Source organism: Osmerus eperlanus, chromosome 16 (assembly GCF_963692335.1).
Source record: "Osmerus eperlanus chromosome 16, fOsmEpe2.1, whole genome shotgun sequence".
Classification (NCBI taxonomy): Eukaryota; Metazoa; Chordata; class Actinopteri; order Osmeriformes; family Osmeridae; genus Osmerus; species Osmerus eperlanus.
The window spans coordinates 1,051,264-1,066,239 of record NC_085033.1 but is presented as its reverse complement, the minus strand read 5'-3'; the positions used below and the strand labels follow the sequence as shown (position 1 = coordinate 1,066,239).

The following is a 14,976-nucleotide window of genomic DNA, read 5'->3' as shown; positions in this document are numbered from 1 at the left end:
TGGCATGGCGCCCAAAGACAACGTAATGAGGGGGTATGCCTGTACTCGCATGTGTGGTGTTATTATATGCTTGTAGCAGGGCAGGAAGTAAACTCGGCCAATGAGTTTGGGAGCTGCTCTCGATAGTGCCCAGCAGAGACAGAAGGGTACGGTTGAAACGTTCACAGGCTCCATTTCCCTGCGGGTGGTAGGGTGTAGTGTGTACCTTTTTACAGCCATACATCATACACAATTGCTGCATCAGCGCTGACTCAAAGGCTCCCCCCTGGTCCGTAAGTATGCGTTCCGGGCAGCCAAACGGGACTATGAGAGCCGTCCATAGAGCCTTTACAGTTGTTGAAGCAGTTTGATCCTTGGTTGGTACGGCCAGAGCGTAGCGGGAGAAGAGGTCAGTGATGACAAGGATGTACTGGTAGGTGTCTGAAGGTCGTCCGAGGGACAGGAAATCCAATGCCACGGTCTCAAAGGGGTAGCTAGAGGGGATAGAACATAATGGGGCTTTTGGTGGCGCACCCAACTTTCCCACTATGCAAGAAGTACATTCCGCTGCCCATGTCCGTGCACTTGTGCTCATTCCTACCCAGTAGAATCTTCTCCTCAAGAAAGACACCATCTTGTCGCCACTTGCATGGCCCCCGGCCTTGTGGTAGTCCTCCCAGAGCCGACGGGCATGTTGTTCTGGGACGAGGACTTGCTCCACTGGTTCGCCGGTGTCTGGTTCCGCGACACACCTCACCAATACGTCATTTCGCAGCTCTATTCGATTCCACTCTCTGAGGAGGCAGCGAAGCTGAGGGGACAGTGAAGAGCGGTTTGATGGAGGCCTGTTATTCACTTTCCAAGAATGCAGAAGTCGGAGGTCTGCGTCTTCTTTCTGTTGTTCACTCCAACCCTTGGGCTCGACGGGCTGTCCTCGGGAAGTGGTGCACCCTGCCACCTGCACCAACAGGTTAGTAGCTTCCCCTGGAAGCCGGGATAAAACGTCAGCGTTGCGGTTTGCTGTCCCCGGTCTATAGCGGATGTCGTAGGAGAAGTTTGCAAGTTGGGCCACCCACCTCTGTTCGGTTGCGCCAAGGTTCGCCGTATCAAGATGGACCAACGGGTTGTTATCGGTGAAGACAGTGAATTGTGCCCCCCACAAGTAGTCTTTAAATTTCTCTGTAATGGCCCATTTCAATGCTAGCAGTTCTAGCTTAAAGGAACTGTAGTTTGTGTCGTTGCGCTCACCAGCGTGGAGGCTACGACTGGCATAGGCAATGACCCTTTCCCTTCCATCTTGAACTTGAGCGAGAACTGCACCCAGCCCGCTCAGACTAGCATCCGTGTATAGTCGGAAGGGCAGTTGAAAATCGGCGTAGGCAAGGATGGGAGCAGTGAGTAGGGCTTGCTTCAGATGGTCAAATGCGGCCTGACAATCCGTTGTCCATTGGATGCGGGCAGATGGTCGGTTGGCCTGACCTTGTAGAAGTTGGTGTAGTGGGGCTGCTACTTTGGCGAAGGCTGGAATAAACCGGCGGTAGTAGCCTGCAAAGCCAAGGAATGAGCGTACCTGCTTGACAGTTGATGGTATGGCCCAGTCCTGGATTACCGCAGTTTTGTCAGGGTCAGTAGCAACGCCCTGCTTGCTGATGACGTGTCCGAGGTATGTGACGCTACGTCGAAAGAGGCGACACTTGCGAGGCTGTAACTTGAGGCCATGCTCTTGGAGGCGGGCGAAGACCTGCTCAAGATGCTTCAAATGGGCATGGAAAGTTGTGGAGTACACTATGACATCATCAAGGTAGATGAGAAGGTAATCATACACTTGGGCTCCTAAGCAGCGTTGCATTAACCTCTGAAATGTGGCAGGAGCATTACAGAGGCCGAAAGGCATACGCTCGAATTGGTAGAGTCCGAAGGGCGTGGCGAAAGCAGTTTTCTCCTGGTCGTCTGGAGCGACTTCCACCTGCCAATAACCACTGGCGAGGTCAAGTGTGGAATACCATTCCGACTTCCCCAAGCTGGTGAGGGATTCTTCAATCCTGGGCAGCGGAAAGGAGTCCTTGTGGGTTACCGCGTTGAGTTTACGGTAATCCACACAGAACCTTAAGGAGCCGTCTTTTTTTTTAACAAGGACCACCGGAGCAGCCCACGGGCTGGCGCTTTCTTTAACCACTCCACTGTCCAGCATCCCTTGCAACAAGACTCTCAGTTCTGTATAGAGTTTTGGAGGGATTGGGCGGTAGCGCTCTCGACTTGGCAGTGCTGTGCCAGTGGGAATCCGATGGGTGACAATGGCAGTTCTGCCAAAATCCTCGTCGTTAGCTGCAAAGACATGGGACCACTTGCGCAGTAGGGCTTGCAATTGGGCCTGTTGGTCGCTGTTCAGTCCCTCGCCGCCCAGGGACATGGCTGGGTGGTCATTGACTGGGCTTTCCTCTGCATGCCGTATGTTGACTTCGATGACTTGGGGTCCAGTGTTGCGCAACACCAATCTTGACTGTCCTTGGATGTCCTGTTCGTCAATCTGTACCACCAAAGCCAGGGGGCACCTCTGGGGGAGTTCAAGGGAAAACGGGTTAGGGTTACACAGGCGCAGGGGAACCCTTCCCCCTCGGGTCCAACTCACGGCTCTAGCTACTCTCCATTTTTGGCCACAGTTCTCTAAGTTTTCAATCAATACGGGGCAGTCAGGCTGGCCAACAGCCTGTGGTACCTGAGCCCAGATGATCATCTCGGTCAATGGTGGAATCACCACTTGGGGCTGCCGTGGAAGCCTAGCCACACCTTGTAGCTCCATGCAGGTCACAGAGGCTTTAGTCCTTTGGCAGGCGACAAAGGCAGCATCCCAGGCTTTTTCTGCAGCAGGAGGGAACACAGATTTAAATGCAGCCACCCCAGGATGCCCACTCTTAAAAATACCTGTCCAGCAGTCCGCTATGACGTTCATGCCCAAGAGTCCATATTCCGTGTTGATGCAGTCATCTCGGACAACCAGTACCCCTTTCCCTTTCACGTCTATACCCCCTATCTGAAAATCTAAAACCGCATAGCCCACATAAGGAATGTTCAGCCCATTGGCTGCTTTCAAGGCCAGCCATGATATACTACTAGGGTCAAGCATACTGTCTTCACCAAAGTGGCGCTGGAATAGTGCTTCACTAAAGAGGGTTACTTGTGAGCCAGTATCGAGTATGCATGGTACTCGTTGTTGTTGAACGAACACCTCAATCTCAGGGCATCTGCCAACTATCGAGGGCTTTTGTGGGGGTGCAGAGGGGGGCCCCTCCCGGTTCACTCGCCCTGTTGTGACCGGGAGAACCGAAAATCCGTCTGGTTTGGATGTCGCCGGGGGCAGAAGCGCTGGATGTGGCCAGTTTCCCCGCAGTCTCTGCAGATAGCTCTACCTTGAGCATCCCACTGGTAAGGTGGCTGCCCGGGGGAAGCTGACCCCCGTCGTTGACGTTGAGGGGCCTTTGACTGGGGAGGCCAGGAAGGTTGAGTGGCCGTGCCGCTGGTTTGTGATCGCCCAGTCGAGTTGGCATGAGCTGGAATTAAAGGGGAGGGTGCTGATGGGCTGATGTTCAAGCGCCCCTGCAGTTCATCCACAATAGACCTTCCTAGCAGAGTCACCTGCTCTTTTAACTCTTCACGCAACTCGGCCCGTAAAGTCTCTTGTATCCGTTGCCAATCTGTATTACCTGGGGGCTCAGGCGTAGGTGTCCTTGTCGTTTTAGCAAAGGTTGGGCAGACTTGGGCGCCTTCGGCATGGCCTTGCTCCCGTTCCAGTGCCTTAGCTTCATCAAAGGCCTCTGCGAAGGAGAGTGTGGGGGTCCTGCGGAGTTGTCTCTGTATCTCTTGGCCAATTGGGCCAGGCCTCAGACCCATGGAAAATTGCGTGCGAAGGAGTTCATCATCAGTCCCATCTGCAAGGGGTTCTCTTGCTCTCCATTGATGGTGCAGTTCACGTAAGCGGAGGGTGAAGGCCCGTACATCCTCCCCTGGTTCCTGTCTGACATTGAAAAATTTGAGGCGCAGTTTAGCCACTGGCTGCTGGTTTCCATACAACAGTGCTAGTTCTTTCAGAATTGCGACATCAGTGTTGCGTTTAGCCGGTTCCAATAGTGCCACTTCTCTTTTAGCATTTCCTTCTAATGCACTCAGAATAAAGTCAACCCGTTGCTCTGTATTCAGCCCCTGGGCCCTAATCAAGGCTTCCATTTGAAATTTCCATTCACTAAACCTGTCTGACTCCCCATCTCCACCAAACTTCGGGACCCACGGTACACCCATACACCATGGCATAAAAGCATTCGCTCTTTGAGGCTGGGTTGCCAGTTGTTCCTCATTTTCACTCATGATGCTGTGTGTGTCAAGGATCCTGCCGACTACGCCAATTTGTAACGGATAGGAGTTTTAACTCGGATCCTTGAGGCACACAACCAACACGGTGAAATAATTTACAAACAATATCCCTTTATTAATACAGTTCTAAAAAAAAACAGAAGACTTAAGTCATGAGCAAATCGCAGCTCTACACCTGGTGCCAAAAGCTAATGTTAGCAAATCCACAGCAATTCACATCAAATTCACAGCAAAACCCACAGCAATTTCACTGCAAACCCACAGCAATTTCACTGCAAACCCACAACACTGCAAACATTATAGTACACCATAAACGTATGCCGAAAAACGGCGATAGGCTCATAACCCCCAGTCCCTCACGGAAGTAGCAGAAGATCCAGATTAATGTAAAAGTAAGTAAAAAATAGTCCACTCATGAGAGGATTTGTCCAGCTATACCACCAGTCCAGACACCACTCACGACCCAGCTGATGACTCAGGGCTCCAGTGTAATGCAGCCGCAAGCGCACCGCAGTTCCACCAAAACTGTCCTTTCACAGCGGTGGCGTTCGTTTCCCAGAGAACTGCGGAAGAAAAACAAGATAAATCAGGACCCGCACCGTCAGTGAAGTTAAACCACCAGGCTGTTACACGGCAATGTGGTACAGGCAAGAGTATTTCCCTTCCCTTTGCTGCCGAAATAGAGAGCGTTGTACGTCTTTTGGCGGTGCTCACGATACCAGTGTTCTCCAGCGTTTCTTGACGTTGTTTCGTTGAGTGCGTTGTATGGTCCTTCTGCTGGATCGTAACGGTTGCTGTTGTTCCACTCTGTGGAGGTTCGTAGTTGAGTCCTTTCTACGCGCCTGCCACCAACCAGCCCCCGTTGAATGCCGTCCTCCGCATTTAATTCCTCCCGTCACCAATCACGTCGGTCTCATTAGAGACCATTTGGCACACCTGTTGGGGAACGCTACAAACCATACACCATTCTAAAATAATCACTTACAATTGTTCAACACCGCCCCCTACCAACAGCCAATATTTACATGTCACAATCACAAAACACCCAAACATTGTCGCCCCGTTACACTTGTACCAAGGTTGTTGCCATGGAGACAACCCTGAACCGTCATTTATTGTTCTGGAGGGAGTTAGCAAGATTAAGCTGATGCGAAAATAATAATATGGATGGGAAAAAGATGCCAGGAGGAACTGAAAAAAGAAAGATCTGTCACTTCATAAATCTAGGTTCCTGCAAGGGTGGGAAAAATGTTTTCTCAAAAACCCAGAATCTTTCAAGTAAAAATGTGGGTTGTAATTTCCGGAAATATAACAATATGAGTCCAACGTAATGTTCATAAAGCTCAAAAAACAGTTTTGCACTGAAATTAATGCAAAAAATTTGCTTGCACGCTGTGCACGCTCGCATTAATGTGAAGTTCCGATTTCAAATCACATCAAATCCTTGACTACGTCCTAGGTTCGGGTTAAGCCCCGAATGTTCAATGTATGGCTCGGCCCCTGGTGGGGATGGGCTGGTTTTGGCCATTACACTCCCGGGCTGAAAATTGGTCCCACTCCAGCCCTGACTGGGCTTATTCCTTTTGTGAATTAAAACGCTTGTAGGGTGTGATTAAACAATAACTACCATAGTTTAAAAGTATTTTTGTGTTTGTTTTGTTAAAGCCATTCACATATAGGGATTCCCACGTACCGTTTACCCATGCCACCCTGCCAAGACGTCTTGCCACCCCTTTGCCACCCCATGTAAAATGTTCTAGATCCGCCACTGCGTCTGGCACAGTTGATGCCACTCGCACTGTTTTTTTATTGGTGATCCACCGGCCACCAAATAATGTGGTTTTCAGGCCTCCACCAATAGGCTAACAGTGTCTGAGAAGTTGCGCTTTTTTGGGGGGTATTTCCCACCGGTCGCCATGATTCACCGTAAAGAACAATCGCATGCCAGGGTCATTAATATACTGGATTAGCGTTCATGAGGTGCTTTGTATTAACCATTTATGGTTAAAAATGGGCGTGTTCAGGGCGGGATAAGATGCTGATTCACGTACGCACACTAGTGGGTAATCTGTGATTTATAAAGGGAACATTGCTTACAGGTGTGCGTACGCACGATTTTATAAATCAGATTTTTTTAGATGTACGCCATTTTAGGCTTTTGGGCATACGTACACTTTTAGTAAGAATCCTACGCACAGTTTTATAAATGAGACCAAATTTTACATCAAAGTACAGTTAGGTCCATAAATATTTGGACATTGACACAATTTTCATCATTTTGGCTCTGTATACCACCACAATGGATTTGAAATGAAACAATCAAGATGTGCTTTAAGTGCAGACTTTCAGCTTTAATTTCAGGGTATTTACATCCAAATCAGGTGAACGGTGTAGGAATTACAACACATTTTATGTGTGGCCCCCCCATTTTTAAGGGACCAAAAATAATTGGACAAACTAACATAATCATAAATCTAATTGTTACTTTTAATACTTGGTTGCAAATCCTTTGCAGTCAATGACAGCCTGAAGTCTGGAACCCATAGACATCACCAGACGCTGGGTTTCGTCCCTGGTGATGCGCTGCCAGGCCTCTACTGCAACTGTCTTCAGTTCCTGCTTGTTCTTGGGGCATTTTCCCTTCAGTTTTGTCTTTAGCAAGTGAAATGCATGCTCAATTGGATTTAGGTCAGGTGATTGACTTGGCCATTGCAGAACATTCCACTTCTTTGCCTTAGAAAACTCTTTGGTTGCTTTCGCAGTATGCTTCGGGTCATTGTCCATCTGCACTGTGAAGCGCCGTCCTATGAGTTCTGAAGCATTTGGCTGAATCTGAGCAGATAATATTGCCAGAAACACTTCAGAATTCATCCTACTGCTTTTGTCAGCAGTCACATCATCGATAAATACAAGGGAACCAGTTCCATTGGAAGCCATACATGCCCACGCCATAACACTACCTCCACCATGCTTCACTGATGAGGTGGTATGCTTTGGATCATGAGCAGTTCCTTCCCTTCTCCATACTCTTCTCTTCCCATCATTCTGGTACAAGTTGATCTTGGTCTCATCTGTCCATAGGATGTTGTTCCAGAACTGTACAGGCTCTTTTAGATGTTTTTGGGCAAACTCTAATCTGGTCTTCCTGTTTTTGAGACTCACCAATGGTTTACATCTTGTGGTGAACCCTCTGTATTTACTCTGGTGAAGTCTTCTCTTAATTTTTGACTTTGACACAGATACGCCTACCTCCTGGAGAGTGTTATTGATCTGGCCAACTGTTGTGAAGGGGTTTTTCTTCACCAGGGAAAGAATTCTTCTGTCATCCACCACAGTTGTTTTCCGTGGTCTTCCGGGTCTTTTGGTGTTGCTGAGCTCACCAGTGCGTTCTTTCTTTTTAAGAATGTACCAAACAGTTGATTTGGCCACACCTAATGTTTTTGCTATCTCTCTGATAGGTTTGTTTTGATTTTTCAGCCTAACGATGGCTTGCTTCACTGATGGTGACAGCTCTTTGGACTTCATATTGAGAGTTGACAGCAACAGATTCCAAACACAAATACCATACTTGAAATGAACTCTAGACCTTTTATCTGCTCCTTGTCAATGAAATAACGAACTCCCATGAGGGAATAACATACACCTGGCCATGGAACAGCTGAGCAGCCAATTGTCCAATTACTTTTGGTCCCTTAAAAAGGGGGGGGGCACATGTCAAATGTGTTGTAATTCCTACACCGTTCACCTGATTTGGATGTAAATACCCTGAAATTAAAGCTGAAAGTCTGCACTTAAAGCACATCTTGATTGTTTCATTTCAAATACATTGTGGTGGTATACAGAGCCAAAATGATGAAAATTGTGTCAATGTCCAAATATTTATGGACCTAACTGTACAAGAGGACTCTCACCAGCCAATAAACCCTGATGTTTAATGCAAATGTTAAGGTGTTGAAATTTGGTTTGGTCTATTCACGGTGGTCTTGAGATCCATACACATTAGATTCCAGACAGATTTGTAGAGGAGGATGCATTTATTATTCTAACTATGAATCATTGTGCCTCTGGATGCTCTTTGGGGAGATGGAAATGAATCATAAAGGGAAATGAAATTAATTGAAACCCAATCATTGTTCACTGCAGAATGTAAAAATCTTCATATTATGTCATTAAGATTGAGCCTCGATTACTTTTGTCTCTGCAAACATCATTATTGTGAAATTAAACTGGGCACAGTTTGAATTCACCTGCATGGATTTATTATTATTATTATTTAATATTATATTTCCATTCCTAAGCATTGGAATGGGTTGTTTTGGACCATGGTAAAGGCTGCTTCTTTGAAGATTTGCGTCTGCACAGATGACCCATTTCCCAGAAATGTGTGTGGCATTGGCAGTGGGTTGGGGTGCGCTGTCACAGTCGGGTTTTGGGGTGACCTCTTGTGGGAATTAACTCTGTGACAGGGGATGCTTTTACATCCTCTACAGCTCCCACCACCCTGCTTTCTGGATTTGCCTCAGACCTGAATGGCCAGTTTTCCACTGTACTGTTTTAACTGGATTGAAGGCCCCATATTGCATATCTGAAATGACATTTTGTAAGCTAAGTAGTAGTACATAGGCTATTGAATGCCCATGTTTTTAAAAGTCTGAAGATACAAGGAAACCTTTTGTGAGAATACGGCTTGAGACAAAATACTTTTCAATTAGACTAACCTATGTTTGGAATCTATTAATGAGGGATCTTCCTTTCTTTTAAGCTGTCCTATCCCAGTTAGCCACAAAGAGGCACTCGAGCACCTTGACAAAGGAATAATCGGGACCAAATATGATTTCGAAAATAATTGAGGATATTTAATATTTCTATTATCTATAATATACAGTGTATATTGCAGTATTTAATTGAGTGTAAGTGTTATCCCTACAAGACACGTCTGCGCGCATTGGTGAAATGATTCTAGCTCGGCTAACAAGCAGGTCACTTTCAATGCAGAGCGCGTTTGCAGAGCGCCTCGGATCCTCTGCGTCCTTCACTCACAAATTCTCATAACCGGTCCAGCCAAAGCTTTACTGTTCAAATAAAGACTCAACACATTTTGGTATTGTATCCATTTACTGGAGTTTGGATCAAATATCTGATTGGAAGCGACGGATTTTATATTTCTTTGCGAGGAGGCTTCTTGAACTGAAGAGGGAAAACAACGTGCTTAGAATACAGACCAACTATTGACACCGACAGTCTGCTTGTGAGCCGGCAGCAAATCGATCAGTGGGATTACCGGATTACATTTTTTTCTGAAAATTGTATGTTATTGGGGCCCATCATCTTTTTTGACTTCTTGTCTTTATTCCGGAGCGAAAAATTGGCTGTCCGCCATAGGATCTCTCCGAAGCGCGAAGAAAACCATTAGAAACCACTAGTCCCCGCCGACGAGCTTCTCTTGCTTTGACATGCTGTAGTGTTTTATATGAACTGGACTTATGGCTTCACTGTATCAGAGATTCACGGGGAAGATTAACACGAACAATTCTTTCCCACACCCACCTGAGGCCAGCCACCTTTTAGGGGGACAGGTTGCGGACGAGGAGAATGGGGGAAAGACCCCCCAGTCGGTACCAGACGGCCGACCGCATGTCCGAGACCGAAAGAAAAACGCCCGTGAGGATGAGGACGTAAGAGAAGTTACAGAATTAATTCACTTTTCTTTTGCCATGTCCATGCAGTAAACAAATATTCAGTTATACTGTTTGCCCCACCATTTTACAGCAATAGCATGTCGAATATAATGTTTCCAAGAAGAAAATCGGATGAGCAAATTAAAGATCAGTGTGTTATCTAGCCCTTCGGTTCTTTAAAAGCAAACTTGACTTGTGTGTTGTGGACTACGATTGGAATGAGTTACTTCACTTAATTTGCTAAATGTGAATTTGACCATAACATCAAGCCGTCATGTTGTTATATATTCAGTTGAACTTTTCCAATGTGAGAGGTAATAGACGGGATCCTATGTTTGACAGTTTATCCTTTACGCAATCTGATCGAGATAATTTAGTAATTTCTCATTTTGAGCCATCCACTCAAGTAAATCACATCGTTGGTCGCTTGCCAAAAGATGATTTGATCCACAGTCGGCCATTCCGTCAAGTAATGCAAACTTAATTATGTACTGAGAAGGTTGCTGAGCTTGTTTTGTGTCCTAAGCTTCCCCCCCAAAAAAACATGATTCTCAAGGGCCACTTGAGAATAGACTGTAAAAGCTCTAGCAGTGGAAGGTTCTGGCGCTGTCCATGGTTCTGAAATGAGGCAGACGATGTTCCCGATGTTATGCCATTTTTGTTTTTTTTGCATATTACTCTGCCATAGCTCAAACATATAGGGTTGACCCTAACCCTAACCTTGCTGTGTGCAAGTGCAATACATACTGGGTACACTTTTTGATGGGTAGCAAAGCATTATAGGACACAGGGCCTATAATGTGTGTGCGCTGGGGACGCAAACCCTTGTGAGGGTTTAAGAGTTAAGGCATAAAGATTTTCCCATGTAGTAGTGTAGATTGCTGGAAAGGTGTCATATTATGTTAGTATGTTCTTATTAGTCACGTTTTAATTTGTTACCAACTTGAAGCACATTTACCACCTCGAATGTCTTAGACACAGCGAGGACAATAAGGTTATATAGACTCCGTCAAGGAGAGGGTGTCCCTGTGAATTATTGATGAGTCTGCTGACAAAAAGGCAATAAAGGCTAACGCCTACTCTTGTCACCGATATCGCTGTAGCCCTCAACAGCCCAATAGCAGCAATTATAACACTTGTGACTGTTGTTTCAGGAGCTAGGGTGTGCTCTCCCGCTATTTCCCAAACATGAGCTAAGCATTTTAACTGTCAAACTAATATGTAAATTGTGTTTTATAGGAGCAGAGGTTATGTTTCATGTAGATTTCATACGCTGCACGTGCACATCATTGTTCGTTTACTTCTGTATGGAACCAGTTCTGGGGAGCACTGTTTTCTGTGGTATACTCATTAGGTGAGCACAGCTTACTTTAGGTCACCTTCAGTGGCGATATTCCCCTGTGTGGTAATGGAGCATGAAATTGCCTTTTGGCGACAGAGAAGCTCATAGTTCTAGCAGTCTCCTAATTACCTCAGCATTAGGCCCACATATTCTATGTTTTTTATTTACTGTTATGTAACATACCATTTGACATTTCCCTAATTTTTGGTGTGGTGAAGATCCCTCAATCAAGAGTTATCCATTTCACAGTCACAGTTTCCATGTTTTTCTGGATTGATTACAGAAAGAGATAGACAGACTCCATGGAACACTGAATTCATCAGTGTCATATAATGTCATGACTACTATGTCATAGTAGTGTTTTCAACTAAGGTGTTTCTCCCAGGAAACATCAAACACATTTCTGAAGAAGAGTTGCTTAAGGCTTGCTGAAATCTTATTTTTTTGTCTGAAACTGAAAATGATGTTTCATCTTGTAAAGTAACATCAGAATTATATCACTCACTGAAAATATATCAATACACATAGTTCTCTCTACAGTTCTACGTCTCATATACTCTCAGCTGCTAATAGCAGGATGGAATTTAATAACCTAACCTTAACTAAGCATAGCAGCTGCTAGCGCTGCTAGTGTAAAAACATGGTGACATTTAGAGCAGCATTTAGAGGGACCTGTGGACACAGCTTCCTTAGTGAGCAGCCATGTTGACTTTTCCAGATGCAGTCAACCATCAGAGAGGGTATCTAAACAACCTCCATTGTTCAGTCTTACCAGCCTGACAGTGTGCTGTAAACAAAGGGATTATGCTGTTACACAGAAACATTTGTTTCTACAGGTTTACTTGCACGTTCTGGTACACAGGTCAGATTTGAAGCCCCTGGTGCATGGGCTGGTAGGGTTTTTGAGAATAGGTCGAGAAATTCCCTTTTAAAGAGGCACTCGTATGTATAGTCACCCCTTTAATAAAATTAACAGTGAGGATATTACTAAAAATGGCATTCACTTTATACAAAGCCATTAAGTGTAATATGAATATTGTCTTGGTATACTCTAAAACCCTATTTAACTACAGTATAATGAGCAACTCATCTCTATAGAGGGATTATTTCCCACTAGGCTGCCCTCATCTATACTATTCATCCAAGCCAAACACTATTCTCAGATTGATGAACTACTCTCACTGTCTGAATTAAATATTTCAAGGCTTTCTGTATATTAATCTTGTAAACAATCTGAAAGACCCCTTCCATCCATACAATCCCAAACATTTGGCTTTAAAAAATCTTGAAATCTGTATAAACATGGATCCCTCCTCTACAGTTCATGTCTGGATGTCTCTACAGTGTACAGCACAGTAAGGTGTTGATGTGTAGGTTCAAAGGGAATGAGAACTGCTCGACACACGTGTCAAAGTCACAGAGACACCGAAGGGGACCAGGGCTGCCTCAAGTAGCTCTGTCTGTCAGAATACACTCCTGCTGGTTCCCAAACACATACTGTGACAACCACTGAGCGGAACTGGGGTGAGCTCACCCCAGAGTTACGCTCAAACACAGTTTGGAAATGGAACGCAAACCAGGATTTAAGCTTGGTGCGTTTGTAACAGAAATGGTTTCAACAAAGGCAACAACGGTCAATTAAATTGGGCTTCGTCGAGGGGAAGCTCTCACCAGCCTTTCAACCGGCTACAACTGTTGAGATACGGCGGAACAAAGTAGAGCAAAAGAGCTCACAATAGAATGCCAGAGTCCAGCTCTCACCTATCATATTGTGTGTGCAAACTCTCCTTCCTGAGGAGTCCTGTGCCTTTTATCCCTAATTTCTGCCCAGTCAGCTGATGGGCTGCAATGCTGTGTCTCTGACCAGGAGGAAAGAAAGATCAGCTGTCAAGGAAACACCTCAGCGTTTGTCTGCACTGCTGTCCGTGGTGCTGAAGATCGGTACTTTCCCAACTGGCTTTGGGGTTGTCAAGACACACATACACTTTCACACACATGCTCACTCACTCATTGTCCTGACAAACTCAGCTATGGCTTGAACTCTTAAGGAGCACTCCTGATCTATTTTGATTGGCCACAAGGTACCCTGTATGGGCCGCTTCTTAGACATTAGTCTACAACGGACTGTCAGACTGTCTTCAGGGTCCATGGCTCAGCCAAACCAATTGGTAAGAGTAGTCAGAGAAAGACAAATGGATGGTGAGATGGGTCATTTCTTCCCAGCTCCCCTGTCCTTGGTTATATCCGAATAACAGCAAAAATAGAATTAAGCATCACTTTGTCCTAGTATTTTGCTCCAGGTTGTGTTTTCTTATTAAATACTTTGTCACCACTGGGGCTGTCTGTCTGGTTGTAGATGGGTTTAGCTTGAATAGTGTAGATCTATGAGATATTAGATCAACACGGGTGTAGCAGGTCATTGTGGCTGTGCTCCCTGGTGTAAAGGACACCCCCCCCCCCCCACCCACCAGGACCTCCTGCTCTGTGTTTCCATGGTTGCATAGTTGGAAAGGGTGAGGCTTAATCTCTCCGTGCGCACAAAAGACTTCCTGGTGGCTCAGATTGCCATCTGGGGATGACGCGGTACACACAAATGCATATACACACACACACCAGCCCTTAGCAAACAGTCAGCTCCAGCAATGGACATGGTGCATCTGCCCTGTTTTTCATCCAAAAAGCCTGACTGTCCTTTTCTTAGAAATCTCATGAATACAAACCTCTCCTTAAGGCTCTGTTGCCGTGGACACCATGTTACAAAATATCGACCTGTTTCTGCTATCATGCCCCCAAGGTCCACGGTCCACTGAACAGGTCCTCCCCTCCCTGCTGTCTCCACGGCAATCTGTTGACACGTCGTCGATCATCCACTCCCACCCCCCTCCGCAGTACGGCCTCAGCCAGCCACATGCACACACACGTAAACATCCAGACCAAACAAACTCTTATAGTAGCAGTAAACACTGGCTGCACTGGTCTGATAACACGGTTAAAGGCTCATTGTTGTGTTGTTGCTCCATATTGCATCCTGTTAAGGGCCATGCCTTTTTCAGTGGTACGGTAATGGTGCACAAATGCGGAGCCTTTTATCTCAGGCTACGTTGTTTGAATTCCAAATAGCCTCCATAATTCTCTGTGTGCTTCACAATGGCAGCTGTATGTTTATACAATTGTTTTGTTTTCTTTCCACCCCCATGATACGTAGCAAAGTTTATTCTCTGTCATCTGATGAATTATTCATGTGGATAAGAATGTTTCATTGTCAGTCATGGAGGATTTTTTTTTTCTTGCCCAGGCAGACAGTCTGAACTCCTCACCAACCTATCTGTCACTTCTTTCAAACTTTTGTCTTTGTGCTTCAGACTTCATCTCTCTGTCTAATATACTTTAACTCTTAATTTACCCCTGGCTTCCGTCTATCATCTGTGGTTGTAAATGCCTATACGGTGTGTTTTGGATGGATAGCTGTTTTAGATTTTACTTAGAGACTTAGGGCCTCATGTACTAACGCTTTTGCGCCCACTACAGGCGTATTTGTTTCGCAATTTGCGCGTAAAAGCATGGCGAAGTATGTACAAACATGCCGCACTGAGGTAAAAGCGCAGACTGCCT

The 14,976-nt window shown here is 45.7% G+C and overlaps 1 protein-coding gene across 2 annotated transcripts in view; it reads left to right on the top strand.

Moving 5' to 3' along the window:
* Positions 1-14,976, top strand: part of LOC134037150 (dipeptidyl aminopeptidase-like protein 6) — a 128,955-nt gene that overhangs the window by 52,107 nt on the left and 61,872 nt on the right. Inside the window, exon 1 of one of the 2 annotated variants that reach the window (XM_062482501.1) lies at positions 9,333-10,019. The exons of the other annotated variant lie outside the window; for it this stretch is intronic. Coding sequence (XP_062338485.1) covers positions 9,828-10,019 — 192 coding nt within the window. The 5' untranslated portion in view covers positions 9,333-9,827. Of the gene's footprint in view, positions 1-9,332; positions 10,020-14,976 lie in introns of those variants that run through there. 2 annotated transcript variants of the gene reach the window in all.